Below are 20,105 nucleotides of genomic sequence, written 5' to 3' on the forward strand. Positions count from 1 at the left end.
CGGAACCCTTGAGTCTGAGCATGTGTTTCGTGGACCCCAGGACTCCTGGCTTGGATGAGATTCTTCTTTGTCATGGCTTTCTAAAAGCATACTTTCAACACAGTTATAACCATAGGCCATTCGTAGAATATAATTTCAGTTTCATATACAGGAAAAGGAATTAAGACATGTCTAATTTAGGTGCTTATAACAACTTATTTAATGTACTGAGTAAATTTGCCCACTCTAATTCACTTTTGTAGAACTCATTTGAGACATTAGAATTCTTCTGGGTGTTATAATGAACATTTCTTGGGAGAAATGTAATTGGAGAAGGGGGCATGTATCCCCGAGTACTCTAAATTGCTCTGAGAAATCTTTAGCCTTCTAATATTTATTTACCTATCTTGCAATGTTCTTTACTATGACTTCCTCCTGTGAGTGAGTGTGACCGACACACACACACACACATTTCTGTGAGTTCACAGGTTTAGTATGTACTGTTTGAATTATTTCTCTTGGTTTTTTCTTAAGAGCATGCTGTGTTATTTAGAAGCACTGTATTTGCTCTTGAAGAGAACATAATTGCCAGTCTCTGTGTTTTTGGGGGGTGGAGGATAGGGTAATGGGTGTTCTCCCTTTTAAAAAGATGTGATTTTATTTTATTTTATTTTATTTTTTTTTTGGTTTTTTTTCGAGACAGGGTTTCTCTGTGTAGCTCTGGCTGTCCTGGAACTCACTCTGTAGACCAGGCTGGCCTCGAACTCAGAAATCCGCCTGCCTCTGCCTCCCGAGTGCTGGGATTAAAGGTGTGCGCCACCACTGCCCGGCTGATTTTATTTTTTATGTATGGGTGTTTTACTGCATTACTGTAATACTTGCACAGTGTGCCCATGGAGTCCAAAAGTGGGAATCAGATCTCCAGGAATTGGAGTTACAGACACTTGTGAGCTGCCTTGTGGGTTCTGGGAACTGAACCCAGGTCCTTTGCAAACGCAGCATGAATGCTTAACCACTGAGTTCTCTCCAATCCCATACACCCCTTTTTAAAAAGAACAAAGAAGTGTACATGATGAAATTTTGAACTGAAAGGATCCACTGACATCTCTTGTGTGGTCTTTATTTCCTACTCTCTTCAGGTCCTGTGTGTTTACAATATACCTAATGTCTATAGTTGTGCTCATGTTGAACCAAGTTGATTGCCATTTTATGAATCAGAATATAGGCAATTTGAGATTCAGTGAGACACACCCTTTAAAACTAATGAGTAGAAAGCATACTGCACTGCACATGCTGTTGTACAATTTGCTTTTTTATATGCAAATTCTAAGACTTGGATATCCATGTGTATCAAGATCTTGTTTTTGTTGGTGGGCAACATTTTATTGGCTGTATACTCAAATGATCCATCAAATTTTATCAATATATGGTTTGAATAGGCCACTTGAACTGGTCTGAAGATTACTTATAATTAGGGATATAGATTATTTTCAGTTAAGGTAATTAAATACAGGTTTTTAACAACTTGGTTTAATTTTATTCAGTATTCAGGTACTAATGTATCTGAAGGATAAATTCATGATAAGCTTCTTTTGTTAGATAAAGGAGCATGAAAAGTTTTAAATCTAGGTTCTTTGATTTAAAACTTCTTGCTTCTGTTGATGGTTGTTAGTCACGGTATATTTGACGATAGCTGAGTGAATTCTGTTCGTATTCTAATAGTAATATTAAGCTACTTGGGAAATAGTTAATTGTTTCTTTCTTAATCTAGTTGGACCTTGAAAGTAATTACTTGATAATACCGGGGGTTGGGAGGGAAATCCTCGATAGCTAGCAGAGTTCTTGTATATTCCACATATACATACATGTTGTAGTTTGAGAGTGTCAGCAAATAGTCTTCCGTGCCCTGTCCAGAGTCTGTTAGGAGATGGTGCAGAATGTAGGCTACCAGTGACCAAGTACCACCTGCATCATTGGTGCAGACACTGGGACTGGAGCCTTTAATCTGATTGCTAAATGGTTCATTACTGATTAATCTACAGTCACAGGCAGAACCAGCCAGCAAGGGCCTGTGAACTTTTAAGTCTGGAAGAAAAGGTAATCTGATGTTCTCTGTGTGTTTAAGGTCCCAGAATAAGGAATAAAAACAAAACAAAACAAATTATATGTAAAGTGTTAGATTGGAGATTGTCTGGGCAAATAAACATGCTTTCATGATAACTATCATAAGTTGGAACACTTGGGCTAGAGCACAGTTCTCAGTGGTTAATAGTTGACACTGCAGGTCTCTTACTGTCATAGACTTGTGTGCACAGTACCCATCCCACTCTTGTCTGCAGTGGTCTGGATGAGCAGGGTTGTACCTACTCTGCTTACATGTTGCAGTTATAAGATCTGGCCATGTGCTGGGAAATCTAGTGTAACTTACACTCACACATGGCCAGGTGGGTTATTTATAGTATGTGTTGTTAGAACCACTGGTACACTGTTATGGTACCTCAGTACTACCATTCAGCCTGACTCAACAGCTGACACCAGGGTTCCAGTTATGGTTGATGACAGAAGTGAGCAAAGATAGACATAGCCCCTGTGTTCTAGCCAGTGAGACAGCAGTGTTAAGCCTGAAATTAGAAGTGGCATGTTGTATTCAAGAAACTGCTGGTGTGCCACATGACCTGAATTACAGAAGGGAGGTTAGGGTCTAGACTTCGTAGTTTATGTTATGACTGTTGGCCATTGAGAAGGGTGGTGAGATGCCAAAAATTTCAAGAGTTGAGTGTTATACATGATTAGTGCCCTTAAAAGCTCATGCTGGACACAGAAAATTGCTTTGGACGACCTGCACAAAGGCTGAGGCTGTAAGCATGCCAGGCTGGAGGAAGGTAGCTAGAGTAGGCATAGGACAGTGAGAGGAGTCAGGATATTTAGAGGTGACGTTGACAGAATGGCCCATGGTTTAGTGCTGAGATAAGACTATGGAGACTGGTATGTGTTCTTACCAGATTCTTAGATTTTTGGGCCTGCTTATTAAGCAGTGGGAGCCATTGGAAGAGGAATAAATTTATAGGGGGTAGAATCTGAGTTTCTCTATGTAAAAAAGTAAATGACATGTTTGGGATAGATGTCCAAGAAGATTGAAGTTGGAGATGCATTTAATATTGCTTAGGAAAGTAGGTTTCACCCTCAACTGAAGAATCATTTGAATTTTGAATCCCAGACATTCTGGCTTAACTGATGGAGGGTAGAGCTTGCAGAGTAGACTTTTTGAAGCTTCCCTGGGAATTAATATTACTGTTCAGGCAAGATTGAAACAACCTTGCTGTCTTTTAGTGAGAGAGCACAAGGTAAGAGAAAGAGGAGTCAAGTTGAACCTTGAATATCAATCAGGGAAAGGTGGCACCTGGCCTGAAAACTATTTACAGGTGTCCAGAAAGAAAATAGTTTATAGAAAGAAGTGAGAGGACACAAGTGTCTAGCTGCCAAGATGTGTGAGACAGTTTGGATTTAGAAATACAGACTCTTCATTCAGTAACCAGAGGAGCTGTCAGTGGAAGGCTTAGAGCAGAAGATGGCTGGTGTGAGCTGAGAACTGTAAGGAACTTGGAAAGCTATCTGTAGACAACTTCTAAAAGTGCCTGGGCAAGAGATTTAATGCACAAGGCTGACTTAGGTCTAGCTAACAGATAGAACTGGTTTAATGGTGAAGAAACAGGATCCTCAGGCTCCAGAAGGAGGTGTACAGTGGCTCTGCACTGCATCGAAGGCCTCAGTTTTCAGCCTAAATGACTTGGTCAGAAAGCTGCCACCTCACCTCCATGGTGGCAGGGTTACTCCTGTGACTCTGCTGTCAGGCCAATGGTTACATTCTCCAACAGAAGAAAAAGCCAGGTGTTTTCTTGTGATCTTTTCAAAAGTAGTACATACACATCCTGGGAAATATGTGTATAACAAGGGAATAGACTGGATTTTCCAAAGTGGACAACTTGAAAACAACATCCAAATTACAGCAGCAGGCAGACAACCCCGGCTTGCTCTTCCAGTCACTGCCCACCTGTCTCCCCAGGCCAGTCTGTCTGGAGTTCCATTGGATCGTTTTATTTTTTATACCATGCAAATGTGTGTGGCTCTCAAAACTGTTCCCAGGGCTTATGTTGTTGCTTGGACTTGCATTCACCTACTGCATGAGTATACCGTGTTTTATCCATTGTATCATGGATGAACATTTTGCTGAGTTTCTAGTATTTGACTCTTTGTGGTATCAAATTCTCGTTGAGTGTGCAATCAAGGACAGAGGGCATACTTGTGTTTTGCTTCAGTTCATAAGTTTCCTGTGATATATCATTTCAGTCTACTGCAGAGTGTGAGGGTTTCAGTCATGTCCTTACTGACACTTAGTTTCATTTTAGACCCGTTGGGTATGGAATGGAATAAGCCTAGTGTTAGGCTAGCATTTTTGTAAGTTGGTTAAGGATTCTTGACTATTTTCTCATATCCTTATTGTTTATTTGGATGTCCTCTATTCCTTTGCCCCTGAGCGGAATGTCTGACACCTTTGTGGTTTGGATGTGAGTTATGGAGACATAAGTTTTACAAGTATCTTCATACTCTTGAGTGGCTTTCCCCTTCAGTACTTGTTCTTTGTTTTCTTGTCATCAAAAGCTGTTCATTTTAGGGATAATGAAATGGTCCAATGAGTAGAGGCTCTTGACACTAAGCCGAAAGATCTGGGTTTGATCCCCAGATTGCACATGGTAGGAGAAAACAGTCCTCTAAGTTGTCCTCTGACCTCTACACTTGACCTCCTTTCTACAACATAGAATCACACGCACACAATTAACTTTAATATAATACAATTTATAAGTTCTTCTTATGGTGAGCACTTTATGGTGTTCATAATCTTTATCTGCTTTAAGGCTACCAGGGTGTTCTGTGTTGCTTTTAAAAGTTTGTATCCCTCCCCCTCCCCCTCCCCCTTCTCCTTCCTTCCTTCCTTCCTTCCTAAGATTAGTGTTGCTGCTTAGATTTACAGGCTCCTGGGCTTGGCTTTGCTGGTGAGCCTGAGGCAGTGACTGGCACTTGTGTGAGTGTGTAAGTGGATCAGCACCACTTATTTATTCTGTTTGCCCCATGTACTATGTTATCACTCTTGTTATAGATTGGTTGGTGTAGACTCTTCTGCCTGTTCCTCCATCCTAATTGTCTTTAGGAGATTTTGTTATTTTGGTTTTTCTTCTCTAATATTAGTTTGGTATATACCTTTAGTAGGTGGTAATGTCTGATGGCATAAGTTACCTCATTTTCTTTAAAAAAAATTTTTTTTTGTAAGTACAAATACATTGATGTGTTCAACTTTGAGATGATGGACCAGTAAGTTTACACAAGACATTTAAACTAGAAAAACAAAAAAACAGACAAAGATCATTGAGAAGATAAAATATTGAAGCCAGTGAGAGGGAGTATGTGAACTCACAGTAAAGAGTAGGATGTCTGAGCCAGTGCTTTAGGCATTTGAACATTTTTGGGTGGTGTTAGGTTTCTGTGTGCATGTGGTGAGGACTTGTGAAACAGGTTGTTAGAAATGTCACCACAGATACATGCCAGGATACAAACTGAGGTGTGGACCTTCTAGTGTCTGACAGTGTAACACTTTCTAGTGTAGTATGTACCTCAGCCGAGCAGCTTGCTACAGATGAGAAAGTGGGCCCAGAGCCAGGGTCATCCTTCAGGCACCAGAAGAGGCTGCAGTCTAGTTAGACCACTGGAGACTCATTCTAGAGCAGTGGTTCCCAATCCGTGGGCCGTGACCCCTTGGGGTGGTTGATCGGTGTTTTTACAGACTTCAGAAAACATATATTTACATTACAATTCATAACAGTAAAATTACAGTGATGAGATGGCAGTGAAGATAACAAGATGGAAAATCTCTGTTCTGGAGTTTGTGCTCTGTTCAGTATAGCTGAACCAGTCTGTTGTGTGAAAGACTGGAGAACTACATTGTTGAGAATCAGTTTTGTTAAAAGACAAACATAGTGTATAAAAGCATATGGATAATAAGTCGAATGTAGATACTGGAAAGCTATATAAAGAACTCTCTAGAAACACTAAATGTAATTCCTGAGTCGTTGCAATGGGGTTCGGGTAACTACTCCCCTTTATTTTACCTCTCTGTATTTTCTAACGTTGCTAGAGTGGACATTTGCTATATGGTTTGATTTTTTTTTTTTTTAACTAGGCTATCTATGTTCATGTAAAATTCACAGCATACGAGTAGATACATGATATATAGTACTTTTAAAGTAAAACCATGAAATTCTTAAATATTTTATTTCTTGTTTTTCTTTTTAGAAATGCACTTAGCGATGGAAAGAGGGCCATTGTTTTGAAGAACACCTGGCCAAAGGTAAGCTTCTTTTATATTCTACAATGAGCAAGCCCTTGAACATTACTGTTGTGTGAGAATCAGTGTGTGGGATCATGTATTTGTATGTAAAAATGCTGGGTGACATTTCAGAGAACTCAAGGACAGGAAATGGGTTCAAGAGTTTATAGTCAGTTCCAGGACTTGCTGTGAGAGGCTGTGAGAGGTAAAAAGCATCCGAGCTAGTTAGACACCTCGGTTAATGGACTAACCAGTAAGGGGCTGAGGAGAGGGGGTGGGGAGGAGGAGAAGAAGACAAGGAAAATTGAAGAACACAGGAGAGACTTACTCCCCTCACTGTTAGAAGGTATTCAAAGCTCTTCCCAAGTGATAATTGTACTTCAAGGCACAGCCATCATAGTATATAAGCATGACCTTTCACCCCCAGCCTCAGGCTTCCTGAATAACACAGGGCACAAAAACCCGATAAGAGAGTGGGCTAATAAAATGTAAGTTTTCACAAAAAAACTAATCTTGAATGGTCAATAGAAATGAGAAAAAATGGAGGTGAGTTCTCTGTTCCTATGTCAGGTGACTCACAACTGCTTCTAACTCCAGCTCTAGAGGATCCAGATCTCTTCTGGCCTCCCTGCCACCCACACAAACAAATACAACCCCTCCCCCTTAAACACACATTCTCTCTCTCTCTCTCTCTCTCTCTTTCTCTCTCTCTCTCTCTCTCTCACACACACACACACACACATATAAAAAAATTTAAAAGTAAATAAAATCTTTTTGAAAATGAGGAACTCTCAATTAGTAGTAAAGTTTTAGGGGATAAAAACAGAAGGAAGAAAAAAAAAACTGAATGGAACAGAGTGGAAGACAGCCCCAGCAGATAAGGGGAGGTGATGGTGTTGAAGTTGTTTAGGTTGGCAAAAATTGAAGAGACTGAGGGTCCTGAGTGTTGTGGTCTTTGGGTAGTAACAGAGATCTCTGGTGGGAGGGTGGAAAGATGTATGATGCACACACCCTATAACACGGATTCTGTATGCAGATGCTTTAGATTCCTTACTCTTCCATGTAGGTGCCCTAATAGTTACTTGATTTTATAGACACCCACCCTAGAAACCCCTTTGCACAGCTACACCTGGTGAAATGTACAAAGGCAGTCATTTTCTTTATTTTTCCTTTTGGTTTTTATATTGATTGGTAGATTGATTGATTGAGATAATGGGCATTGGATCTCGAAGCTCATGTTTTATCAGAGACCCCCACCACCGAGCTCTCCCCTCGCTCAACACCTTCTCTTTCCTTTTTGAGACAGTAGTTTCACTAAGGTGCCCTGGATACCCTTGAACTCATTTTATGGTCCAGGCAAGGCCTTGAACTTGTCCTCTTCCCACTTTCTCCTGAGTCTCTGAGATGATTGGTCTCTTGTCAACAGACTCTCTTTAGCATTCTTCTTGCCTAATAGTCTAGTGGTAAAGCAGTAGGTGGATGTGGTAGTTTTACATGGTCAGAGTTATTCCTGTGTTTTTTTCCTTCGTGTTCCCGTCTTGAGCACATTCACTCTCCCACCTCACTCTTAGGTATTCTATCTCTGGTTTACTCTGTTGTCCCTCGGCCTCCTCACTCTCCTCAGATGTGCAAGACCCAGTTCACTGTGTTGTTTTCCTTTCATCTGGAATGCTTTCCCTCAGCATTGGCTAGCTTTTCTATTACTGGTCATTCTTCACTCAGTGTCCCCAAGTCTACTCTTCCTGTTTACATCAAAACACCAATCCTGACTTGTAGGTATCTCCCATTCTCTTTTCTTCTTCCTTTCTCCCCTTTTTACCATGTAGCATTTAAAAAAAATACACCATGTGTCCAGTTAAGTAACATTTCTAAGGCAAGGTGTCTGATTTACTCTAGAATCCAAACTGTCTTGATACTAGAACTAAAGCTATAGGGAGCAGTAGACAGATTAGAAATGAAACCCCCAGAATAGAGAACCTCAAGTACACAGACCCACATAGTCACAGCTGACTTTAGTAACAGAAGCAAGTGTACAATAGTGTTGCTGGCTTCATGGATAAATTCCCAAATATTAGATTTGTGTTAGAAATGAGGTGACTGACTCATCAAAAAAATATCTATATCTATATGTATTTTAAAAAGAGTATTGAGGGGCTGGAGAGATGACTCAGTGGTTAAGAACACTGACTGTTATAAGTCCTGAGTTCAATTTTCAGGACCACATGATGGCTCACAACCATCTGCAGTGGGGTTCGGTGCCCACTTGGTGTGTCTGAAGACATCTACTCATATACAAAAAGTAAATGAATAATTCCTAAAAAGCAGTATTGAATCAATAAAAGCAAGCATAACATAGGCCCAGAGGATACTTAAGCTGTTGATAGTCTTTGCTTCTGAGTGGGAAAGGGAAGAGAGGCAGCAACTGATCCAGAAGGTTGTGGGGAATCTGAGACATAACATACTAAAACATAGTTCTCTCTGTGTATTACCTTAGTCTCTATTTTCCTAAATCCTAAAACTATTCGTTTATTTATTTAAATGGGGTCTTAGGGCAGGTGAGATGGACCATCAGGTAAAGGCACTTTCCCTATAGGCCTCAGAGAGGACTAACTCCTAAAAGTTGTCCTCTGGCTTCCACAGGTGCACTGTGACATGTGTGGACATGTGTGCACATGCACACCCCTCACAGTAAGTGTTCCAGAGAGACAGATTGTTGAGGGCTGGATTCAGCATTAGCTGGTGCTGTGTTGAGGGTGCTCAGTGTCTGCTCTTTTCATAATGATCACTTTCTTGCTTGAAATAGAATTTTGTTGATCTCTGAAACTTGCATTTCTCGAGTATTTAATAAGTATTTTGTAAAACAAGTAAGAGATAGAATTCTTAGTACTAAAACCCAGATCATGATGTTAGTTTACTAAAGATCTCTTATTATATTTTAGGAGTATTAAAGCTTCCTTCTTTCATTGTATGTATGTATGTATTTATTTATTTATTTATTTATTTATTTATTTATTTATGGTAACTGAGTTAAAACATCTCTCTGTAGGCAGCTTTTTCTCTCCGACTGCTGCTGCTCCTTCCTGTTCCCTGTGCTGAGTTTTAGGCTTTCTGAGTAAGCTGGAGCAGGCTCAGGCTTGCATGCTGCTCTTCTATTTTCCATCACTTTATTCTGTTGCCACAGTCAGGGGGCCTTTCTAAGCCACATTTTCTTATCTTTTTGTCTCTGTTATTCTCTCTTAGCTGAAACTATAAATTTATAGTTTATATAGGCGTCTCGGTTTTTCCATGCAGCAAGAGCCTTAAACACCAACAGTGTAGTCCAGGGAGCAAGAGCCCTCAGTTAATCTGTGCAGTTATCCTGAGGGGTGACCTCAGAATCCTGATGGCTTAGGTGCCTGCATGCCTGTAGATTAATCACAGCTTTCCCGCAACTGCATTGTCAGGATAGAATACTAGAATTGATGATTCTGCCATGACAGAAAAGTTAGGAATAATGGCCTATAGTTGAAGGAAGGAGAGATAGGCAAACAGTGGGGAATTCCTACTTAATGCCATAGATAGGCAGAGTGTCAAAGGGAGAACAGAACTGTAACTGTTGGTTTTGAGAGACGCTTCTAATTTAACCTTAAAAGACCTGAGAAAACTCTTGTAAGTCATTACGAGTTGAACTGACTCTAGTTTTCTAGAAGTTCCAGAAAAGGACTGGCTAGAAGTGAGAATCAGGGGCGAAGCTGGGGGGGGGGGCGAGGGGAACCATCAGAGAAAGTATTATCGGGGGGTCTGTTGGTTTTGTGCCAGCTGCGTCCTCTCTTAAAGCAGCCATAAACACTGTAGCTGATCAACGTCTAGTGGGAGGATCCCGACCTTGTAGCATGCCCAAGGGATCTCAGATGTCAAGAACAGAGCATCCACCCTTGGGGACAAGTAGTGTTTAGCAAGGTATAATATGTATTAGTATCTCTGATCTAAGACTAGACATTCTGTCTAAAACTTCTTAGAACTCATAGACGGGTCCCTAGAACATAGCACAAGATCTGCATAAACACATGCCACATACATATGCTACTGATTTCCCTTAATACAACTGAGGTTCTCTCATGGATTCTTGCTAAAACAAGTGTTCTTGTCAAAATAAATTTTAAATAAGGAGATGTAGACAGCATCATGGCATCAGGTTCTTTGCTTTGCTCCTGTGATGTGCTGTAGATTGTAGTGCAGTTTGCTGCTAAATCGTCTTGTAGTAGATTTGTGCCTACAATGGGAGATTGGTGTGTGAGTAGCTTGGACAGGTCTGTAGTTGAGCCTTAGGATTCTAGAATAAAAAGTTAATATTTGGAATCAGAAAGGATCTTTGGTTTTGTAACAGAAATCTTAACATTGGAATGAAGAGTAAACAAAAGCAATGGCTCTCAGGCTTCTCTTCTGTGGAAACCGTGTTTAGAGATAAAGCAGAAGCAGTTCGAATGGAGGAGCCCTGCTCAGAGGTGGCCCAGCCAAAGCCCTCATTTGTTTCTGTGTCCTGGGATGTGGTGGCAAAATGGCATGCATCCTGGTGGCTCCTTCTAGAAATGTTTTGATTTCAAAGTATAGGGAATGTCATGACTTAGAGATGTACTGCATTCAAATATTTTGAAAAAAAATTAAGTTGTTTATTTATAACTAATAACTGCTATACTTCATTTAATAAAATAATTATTTTGTTCCTTAATAGTAAACCTTAACAAAAGCTAGACTCTTTTCTGGGGGTTCAAACGTCTCTTAAAAATGGTTTCTAGTTAATTATTAAAAATTACTTGCCTATTTATAACTTTTTACTTAGCTCGTTAGCCACTTTATTTTCTAGGATATTAATATTTTAGTTTTTTTTTTTTATTGCTAGGCCTAAACTAATCCATTTCAACCAAAATAGTTTTCCTTATCTATCTGCTTTAAGCATACTTTTTGAGAAAAAAATTAAATTTATCTTTTTGGAACAGGGTCATTATCGTTATTGTGATGCTCTTTGTATGCTGGGGGAATATGACTGGGCCCTGCAAGCAAACATAAAAGCTCAAAAACTCTGTAAAAATGACCCTGAGGGAATCAAGGATCTAATTCAGCAGCATGTAAAGTTACAAAAACAAATAGAAGACCTACAAGGTATTTCACCTAAGATTCTTTCGGTTACAGTGGAATTCCCTTTAAGACTCTCGAGAGTGGATTTCGTGGATTAATAAGGACCGCACCAGGCCTCGGGTGGTGTGTACTTGTGCTTTGATTGGTCAAGTCACTCAAGTGTTCTGTTCCTGTCTGTGTGAAGCTATGATAGTGTTATGTTCAACTAGGTAATTGAAAGTGATTTGGTAATTTAAACACAGTAGTCAAAGTTTTATTTGCTCTGTAGAGAAATACCCCTTTCTGATAACTTTTTAAAATAATTTTTTCTGTTAATTTCCTAAGAAAAGGCCTTTAAGTATTGCTTGATGTTTTTGCACCAACTTTACAACTAATTATATAGCATGCTGAGCATCTATCATCCATCCATCCATCTATCTACCTATCTATCTATTAATCTATCTATTTCAGAATTTGGCTGTGACAGTCAGGAATTGGAAGTTCTCATTTAATAGTTACTCCTTCTGCCCGTTTTCTTTCTTCCTTCCTCATTTTTCTTTCTCTGGCACTTAGAGTTCCTTATGCCCCACTTCTAGCATGTAGATCTTCCTTCTGTTATTTTTTTCCCCCCACTTTGGGTGTTTAGTGTCTGTATAGCTGAGTTGCGAAGTTCTATTTATCCAGCAACTATTATCATCCAGCATCATGAGATTCTAAGATTGTGAGCTCCTTGCAGACAGGTACGGCCTGGTTCTCGTTTATGTGTAGCTGGCATCTTAAAATTGATACACGTAATGGGATATCTGATGAGATTATGTAGCAGTTTGTTGACACCCTGAAACTAAAAGCATCTAGAACTGTAAAAGTGCTGGGATTTACCACTCAGCTTTGAAACTTTATGCTTTCTACTATCAGCTGAAAGAAATTTGAAAACCTTTTTCAAGTCTGTGCTTCCAGTCCATTGATCACTGTGTGTGTGGTTGGCTTTTGTAGGTCGGACATCAAATAAGAATCCAATTAAAGCTTTTTATGAAAGCAGGTGAGTTAATACCAGGTCAGTGGCTGCTACTTGGAAGGGCTTTGCCTCATGAATTTAAGGATCGCTGTGCTTGTCAATTTATGAGCCAATAGCAGCTTTAAGTGATGCTGGAATCAGACCTAGGGCCTTGTGTGTGCTGGGCAGGTGCTCTACCTACTTCTGATTCCATAATGGCAGTGTCTCATTAGGGTAGAAGAGAGGCTTTTTTTTTTAAGCTTTTTGTTATGTTTGGGGTGTGTGCACGTGTTTGTGTGTCTGTGTGTCTGAGTGTGTTTGTTTTAATGTATGTGTGTGAGAGTATGTAGGAGAGTATATGTGTGTGTGTGCATGTGCATGTATGTGTGAGAATTTGTGTGTTAGTGTGTTTGACTATAGGCGCGTGTGTGCATTTGTATTGGTGTCATAAAAGTAGTTGTCTTGGGAGTTGGTTCATTATTTTACTATTTTCTTGGAACTTCTGAAGAAAAGTATTACTAGTGTACACCTATGGGAAAGAGTAAAATGAGATTTTAAAGTTACCTGGCTTCAATGTGGATCAGTATGGCCATGCGGGTCCTAGCCAAGGAGTTGCCGGGATGACGCTTGTGCCTGATGCCCTTCGTTGTCTTGGACACATGACTTCAGCTTCCCAATGTCTTTCAAAGGCTACAGATAGGCTTGAGTGTGCTTACAGGTAAAGATATAGTAGCCAGTGTTCTACATTTGATAATTTGACAGTTAAAATAGATTGGGGAGGGGAAAGAATATGATACTGTTTGAAAATTTAAACATAATCAGAAATGTAATAAAAATTAAAACAGATGAAGTTTTTTCTGAGACTTTGTTTAGAGGCATTGGATACCAAAGCTGTTAAAACAGGAAGCTGTAGTTACTTTGTCACTGGAGTCAGAAACAGTTGTGCTGCACCACCCTTCGCTTTAGGTGAAGAACCTCCTAGTGCAAGCGTCTCCTAGCACTGCGAATGTGTAAAACCTGCCGCAGGCGTGGAAGTGTTTTCAGACTGTGACACTTGGCTGTCAAGAACCTGGAGCTGAGTGCTGCAGCCTGTGAAGAAGCCCTTGCAGCTGTGGCAGTGTAGGCGCGACATGACGGCTCGTTGTTGTTTGTCACCTCCAGGGCTTACATACCTAGAAACTCATCAGCACCTGCTTTTAGAACATCACTTAACTTTGTGGAAACAGAAAGAGGTTTCAGAAAAACTAAGTACAAAATGGCAAATGGTGGCAATCAGAATCAAAAGGTAAGCTTAGCTAAGAACTGATCATTTCCAGTGTGAGTAGGATCGCTGGTCTCAGTGATGCTTCGGTGGTAGATGTTTTGCTCATATGTGACTTTTTTTTTTTTTTTTATTGATATCGAGAAAATAATTCTCCCACATCAGGCAACCTGGCCATCTCATAAACTACATAAAGTTAATGTTTAAGTTTTACAGGATTTACCTTGAAGTCACTGTTATTTGTTTTAAAAATAATTTTCCAAATACTATTTTGCCACTTACTTGTGTCTGTATGTCCTCTGTTTCTGTCTCTCAGCCAGTCTCTTGGGGACAAGCAACAGTATAGTGTAGTAGCTAGGTCTCTATTGCTCCTTCTCAGTGATGCAGGTTTTCCTTTCCTGATCTCTGTCTGTGGGGTAATGGTTACTTGGTGTTCTGCCAACCACCACCCAATTGCTGTTGTTGGGAGCCCAAGGTATTTCAGTCATTTTGTTACCCTTGGCAGCCATGCTTAGCCTGTGTTCAGCACGTATCTATGTTTAATGTTTTGGGGTTTTTCCAAGTATCATAAGTATTCCTCTAGCCCGACTTTGATCGGATGTCTCAGATACGTGTGTCTGAGCGTTCTCAGACTTGTAGCATACAAAGCTGAATATATGTATGTTTGACTTCCACATTTGGAAGGAAATGGGGGTATAGTTGATGTTGGGTGGTGATAGGTAGAAAAGGGAATTTTTCTAAATCCTATATATATATATATATACACTCATTTTGTAGATAATACAGAAAATGCCCAGAAAGTTTCATTCCAGTTATACACACCTCTGATGTGAATAACTGTGTGCTGGAGAAGCACATAGGTATTATTCAACAACCTCTACATCAGGCACCGCCAAGTGTCAGACAGAGGATTGTCGTTCTAGAGTTTGCCATTTCTCTTGGGTCCTCATTGTTAGTTATCATTATGTTTGCTTGTTTGTACAGTTAGGAGTCATAACCAGCTGTGTTTTTTAGGTCTTGATTGAATCCTATCATATTCTAGTTAAATTCTATGTGATTGCTGATTCTTTGGCTGTATTGACTTTAAAAACCTCACTAGTTTTATTTTCACGGGCAGGTGGCAGATGAGGCTTTGAAGGGGGACGATTGTGACTGTCATCCTGAATTTCTGCCACCTCCAAGTGAGTAGTCTTTTACTCGTTGTTGCCATCCAATCCTCTGCTTGAAAGTTTGTGCAAGCTTCAGTTGGTTTTATTGTAGTTCTTCTACATGGTGATACTTATAGTAATATTTAATATAAAAAGTAGCAACATGCTTTTAGTCACCTTTTCACCACTCCAGTGAAATACCTGACTTGGGTTAGTGATAAGGTAAAAGACCTGCCTGTTTGCTCGAGATTCTGAAGGGTCATAAAGCTAGAGGCCAGTGTTGGCTTAGGTGTGCTGAGAGCTGTAGATGGTGGTGACATCAGAAGTGTGTATAAAAGCTCATATCGCAGACCAGGAAGCACTGAGAGAGAACACACGGCTGGAGCCCAGAGCTCCTCTAGGGGATTACTCATGGTGACAGAGACTTTTCTTTGGGTCCCCATTCTGCCACCCTGGGGACTTTGTGACAGTTTCAGGAAAGCATGGAGGGGGCCATGAGCAAGTCAAGAGCACTTCTTGTTCTTGGGGAGCACTCAGATTTGGTTCCCAGCTCCCTTCAGTGAATTCAGTTCCAGGGGACCACATCTTTCTCTGGCCATGGTCAGGCACTAGGTACTCAGATATGGTGCACAGACATGTGCAGCATGAATGTATGCATAGACATATATTCATATACATAAAATAAATGAATCTTTTTTTAATTAAAAAAAAAAGAACAGACAACATTGAGGGCTAGGAAGATGCTCAGTGGAATACACAGTTCCCTAGAGGAGCAGAACCTGTGGAAAGAACAAATGCCACAGGGTTTATTACAGCGAGTCACATGACACAGTCTGGATACCCAACATCTGTCCGCACAACGGGGAGGCTAAGAGCCCAGTAGTGCTCAGTCCACAGGGCTGAGGGCCTCAGTACTCTGTCTACAGATGAAGGCCTGTAGGATTGCTGAAGAAGCTGTGTTCTCATGTTAGTGAACAGTACTAGTATTAGCATTGGTGGCAACAGTGAGATACTACAATTTGCCAGTTTGGCGGGAAGCAAGCAGAAAAAACAAACAAGCAAACAAAAATAACAGCTTTTTTCCTGGGTTCTTTGTATTTATTTATTTATTTATTTATTTATTTATTTATTTTTGGCTGCCATGGGAAGGGGATGCCCACGTTTACAACGGGTCTTCTCACTTTACATAATCTGATCAACAAAGTCTTTTATGACTATCCCTAATGGCTTGTCTCCAAGTTGAGCCCAGATCCAGTCAGGTTGACAGCCAAAGTCAACCGTAAAATTGTTAAGGTGGTTCTTGCATAAGCTTTAAGGACCTGAGTCTGCTCCCAAGCACCTGTCTGAAAGCCAGACATAGTGGCACATGCTTATAGTACTGCCACTTGGGCTGGGGGGCAGAGACAGCACTTCACTGGTTAGCCAGTTCAGCTGGGTCTACAAGGTCCAGGTTTGGTGAGAGACCATTCTGTCTCAAATGATGGTGGAACATGATTGAAGAAGACAACCAGAGTTGACTGCTGGACTCCACACACGTATGAACCCACTAACAAAAAGAACACATTAGATACTTATTTCAAATGAGTTCTGGCTGTTCATACTTTTAATAAGTTTAATTTATAAATCCAGTAAATTTAATGCAAAGATAAGATGCATTGCTTGTCGTTTGAGCTCTGTCTCTTACTGTTGAGAATTTTATTAGTGTCTCGTCTAATTACAAGAGTCCCTGTAGTATTTTTTCCTTAATTGATCTCCCTCAGAAAGTTTAATACCACAGGACCGGCTGTTAAGTTTTTGAAACATAGAAACCGAGGTTGTCTCACCCTCTTACACGCTAGGGTTATGGTTGTGAGCCACCTCACCAGGCTTTGATTTGTCTTTTCTATATAAAAATACTGTTTGCTTTTCTCATGTTGGAACATTTAACTACTTCCGGCTCAGTTTAGGGATGATTTTACGTTGTCAAGAACATGTTTGTTCATTTGAAGGGATGTGACAAAAATTCCACAAACTGGGTAGTTTATTTCTGTACAGGAGAAGCCCAGTGCCCTGGTTCTGGCAGATTCAGTGTCTAATGAAGCACTTTTCATTGTTTTAGATGGCTGTGTTCTTGTTGTGTGCTCACATGGTAAAGGGGGAAGGCATCTATCCAGGGCACCCCGAGGTATGATGTCACCTGTGGCCTGATCAATATCTGGAAGGGTCAGCCTTCCTACACTCAGTTTTCAGCACTTTACTTGCACAGAGCAGGGCATGCAGAGCATGCCGGTACTTTCACTTTCAGATGAAACTTGACTTGGTTCAGGTGTGTGCGCATCAGCTGTGTGTCTGTGCTCATCTGCAGATGAGATGTGGGCGTGCACTCTTCGTGTGTTCCTGGATCTCCCTTTGTATCATATTTTGACAGAAATCTTCCTAAATCAGAATGTCCACATCTCTGCTTTTTACAACTGAATTTGAGAACACAGAGAACTCACGATGACACAAGAGTCACTTACCTCAAGCTTTCCTGGTGTTCCTTTTAGGGTTCTTGACGCAAGATTGTTGGCCTTGACATTATCGACATCCCATCATTCCCTTTTCTTTCCCTTGTTGGTTGATTTTTCTTTTCAGTGGTTTGGCTGGCTTCTGTCATCCATTTGTCTTTCCTGCCTGCAGTTCTATCTTCTCTTGGGCTCCATTTCTATATATCTCCTCACTTAGTGCTAGCAGTGTCCATATGGTTAACGTGTTAAATACAGGCTTGGGAGTTCAATACCTAATGCAATCTAACAGTATGTAAAACACCTTAAGGACAACACTTTAAAAGTTATAATAAGTTATTATTATGTAGCATGTGTAAATAATTTAAATCTTGTTCATCCATCGGCATTTATATTCAGAGAAAGAACTTGAGGCCGCAGAATTACACTTTTATAGCTTTGTCCATGCCTGTACAGCAGAGATCAAGTTCCCAGCACCCATAACCATTGGTAATTCCATTCCCGGAAATGTCAACATCTTCTAACAACCACTGGCACTAGGTCCATGTGTAGGCAAAACGCACATGAATAAGAAAGAAATAAACCTAAGCATTAAAAACAAACAAACAAACAAACAAAAGAAATCAAACCAGAATTCTGCTTTTCCAGAAGGTTTTTATGTTTGAAGACATCACAGTTGTCTATATCTGGTCGTGTCTGTTGCCATCTCTCCACCTTCTGTCACGTACACCCTGTCCCTCTTGCCATACTGTCTTCTAACAAACACAGCTGTGAAAATGTGACTTTTCTGACCCCCTGAAGAAGCAGCACCTTTCTTCTTCCTGCCCCTAACATCCACCTTTACAGCCCATTTCTGCACTCCTGGAGGCTTTGGGTAGCATCGCTAACTAGTATTTCTGAAATGAATGCCAATCTTGATTTGAGTAAGTTTTCAAAATCCCAATTAATCTTGAAACCAAACAGCTTTTCCAGTATGTTCCAGCTGATGTGATTTTTTCTCCCTGGTAGAGGATGTAGAGGGGAGCTTATATGTCAGTGGCAACTTGGTGTCTTTTTATTAAATTGTATTTTGGTAATACAATTACTAAAGCTATTTGTGTTTCTTCCAGCCTAGTTGTAAACTGCCTGAGAACAGGAACTGTTGCCTATGTCTCTTTTCTATAGACCTGAGATTAGCCATCCTAATTTTAATAATATCCTTACAGCCCTGCACCGTCACCAGCTTGTCCTGACTTAAAGTTGTATTCACAAACTTATTCCCGTTTATGTGTGCTTTTCTTGCAGTCCAGTTAATATACACGTTTATCACTCGTAGTCTTGGAGGATTTATGTACAGGTTTCAGGAACAAATACTTTTATGTTCACAGGTCAGCCTCCAAGACACAAAGGAAAACAAAAATCACGAAACAATGAATCAGAAAAGCCCAGGTTGGTTCTTCTCTAATTTTCTAAGGAATTAATGGTGACTGCCTTGAATTTACAATCACAGTTTGGGGGAGATGGCGGCTGCCTTGGATTTATACTTAAATTCGGGGAGGAACCAGCATGTTGAATATTTTTGTTGAGAAAATGGGGTGATTTCCTTCCCTGTTTACTCAGTGTTTGAAGTGACTGACGTGAATGCACTTGTTTCTTTTTGTGAGTAGAAAGGCTTTATTTTGACATTGTTTTATAGTTCTTGCTTTTTTCCTCCTTCAGTTCTAATTCAGAAGTGAGTTTACAAGTAGATTTGAAAAGCATTTTGGAGAAACAGTTTTCAAAATCTTCCAGAGCTGCACACCAGGTAAGAGAGAAGAAGGCTCTTTCTGCAGAAAGAACAAGTTGTTTTCCCAAGATTTAATAATATTAGCTTCAATTTTTTTTAAGTATTTGGTAAGATAGATAATTGATTAGTTTCATTTTGTTCACCTCTTCTGAATGATTTAACATGAGTCAGATAAATGTCCTCTAAACAAAGTAAACTTTGTATACAAATTCTTTTATGTTATATAGTAATCAAAGTAGGCAGTAAGTAGGATGTAAAGTGAACAAGAAAAATAAGTTTTTCTAAATGGCATTTTAAAGGAGCTAAGGCTATTTTTTCTCAGTATGTCAGTCAGTTAAAAATTGGTTATTTTAGGGGTGGAGAGATGGCTCAGCATATAGAGCACTGACTGCTCTTCTGAAGGTCCTGAGTTCAAATCCCATCCATAATGAGATCTGAAGCCCTCTTCTGGGGTGTCTGAAGACAGCTATAGTGTACTTCCATATAATTAATTAATGTATGTATGTATGTATGTATGTTTGGGCCAAAGTGAGCAGGCCTGGAGAGAGAAGAAAAAGTGTCTGAAGATAGCTACAGTGTACTTACATATAATAAATAATTTAAAAAAAAAGAAAATTGGTTATTTTAGAACTACATAACAAATCTTAGAAATGACCAAAAACAGTTTCTAATTGTTTGCATATAAGGCAAGTTTAGAACTTCTAACAGATTTCAGTTATATGCTAATTGACCTTACTGAGTCTAAAAACCATGGAGGAATTGAAACAGGCAATAACTTTTGAAAATATAAAGATTCTTTAAATATTCACTATAGATACTGAGGTCTAGTTTGTTCATTCAGCATGCTTGTAGTAGAGCTCTTCTCTATGATAAGAAATTTGGGTCAGCCGGTCGGTGGTGGCGCTCGCCTTTAATCCCAGCACTTGGGAGGCAGAGGCAGGCGGATTTCTGAGTTCGAGGCCAGCCTGGTCTACAAAGTGAGTTCCAGGACAGCCAGGGCTA

General features: G+C 40.0%; 1 protein-coding gene across 11 annotated transcripts in view; it reads left to right on the forward strand.

Annotated features, from left to right (window-relative positions):
- Nucleotides 1–20,105, forward strand: part of Ttc3 (tetratricopeptide repeat domain 3) — a 101,334-nt gene that overhangs the window by 26,248 nt on the left and 54,981 nt on the right. For all 11 annotated transcript variants that reach the window (XM_029470718.1, XM_029470719.1, XM_029470712.1 and 8 more), the window contains 7 exons: nucleotides 6,325–6,379; nucleotides 11,335–11,497; nucleotides 12,446–12,491; nucleotides 13,608–13,731; nucleotides 14,825–14,888; nucleotides 18,706–18,766; nucleotides 19,037–19,121. In XM_029470718.1, coding sequence (XP_029326578.1) covers nucleotides 6,325–6,379; nucleotides 11,335–11,497; nucleotides 12,446–12,491; nucleotides 13,608–13,731; nucleotides 14,825–14,888; nucleotides 18,706–18,766; nucleotides 19,037–19,121 — 598 coding nt within the window. The remainder of the gene's footprint in view (nucleotides 1–6,324; nucleotides 6,380–11,334; nucleotides 11,498–12,445; nucleotides 12,492–13,607; nucleotides 13,732–14,824; nucleotides 14,889–18,705; nucleotides 18,767–19,036; nucleotides 19,122–20,105) is intronic.

The sequence above is a fragment of the Mus caroli genome, chromosome 16, assembly GCF_900094665.2.
Source record: "Mus caroli chromosome 16, CAROLI_EIJ_v1.1, whole genome shotgun sequence".
Taxonomy (NCBI): Eukaryota; Metazoa; Chordata; class Mammalia; order Rodentia; family Muridae; genus Mus; species Mus caroli.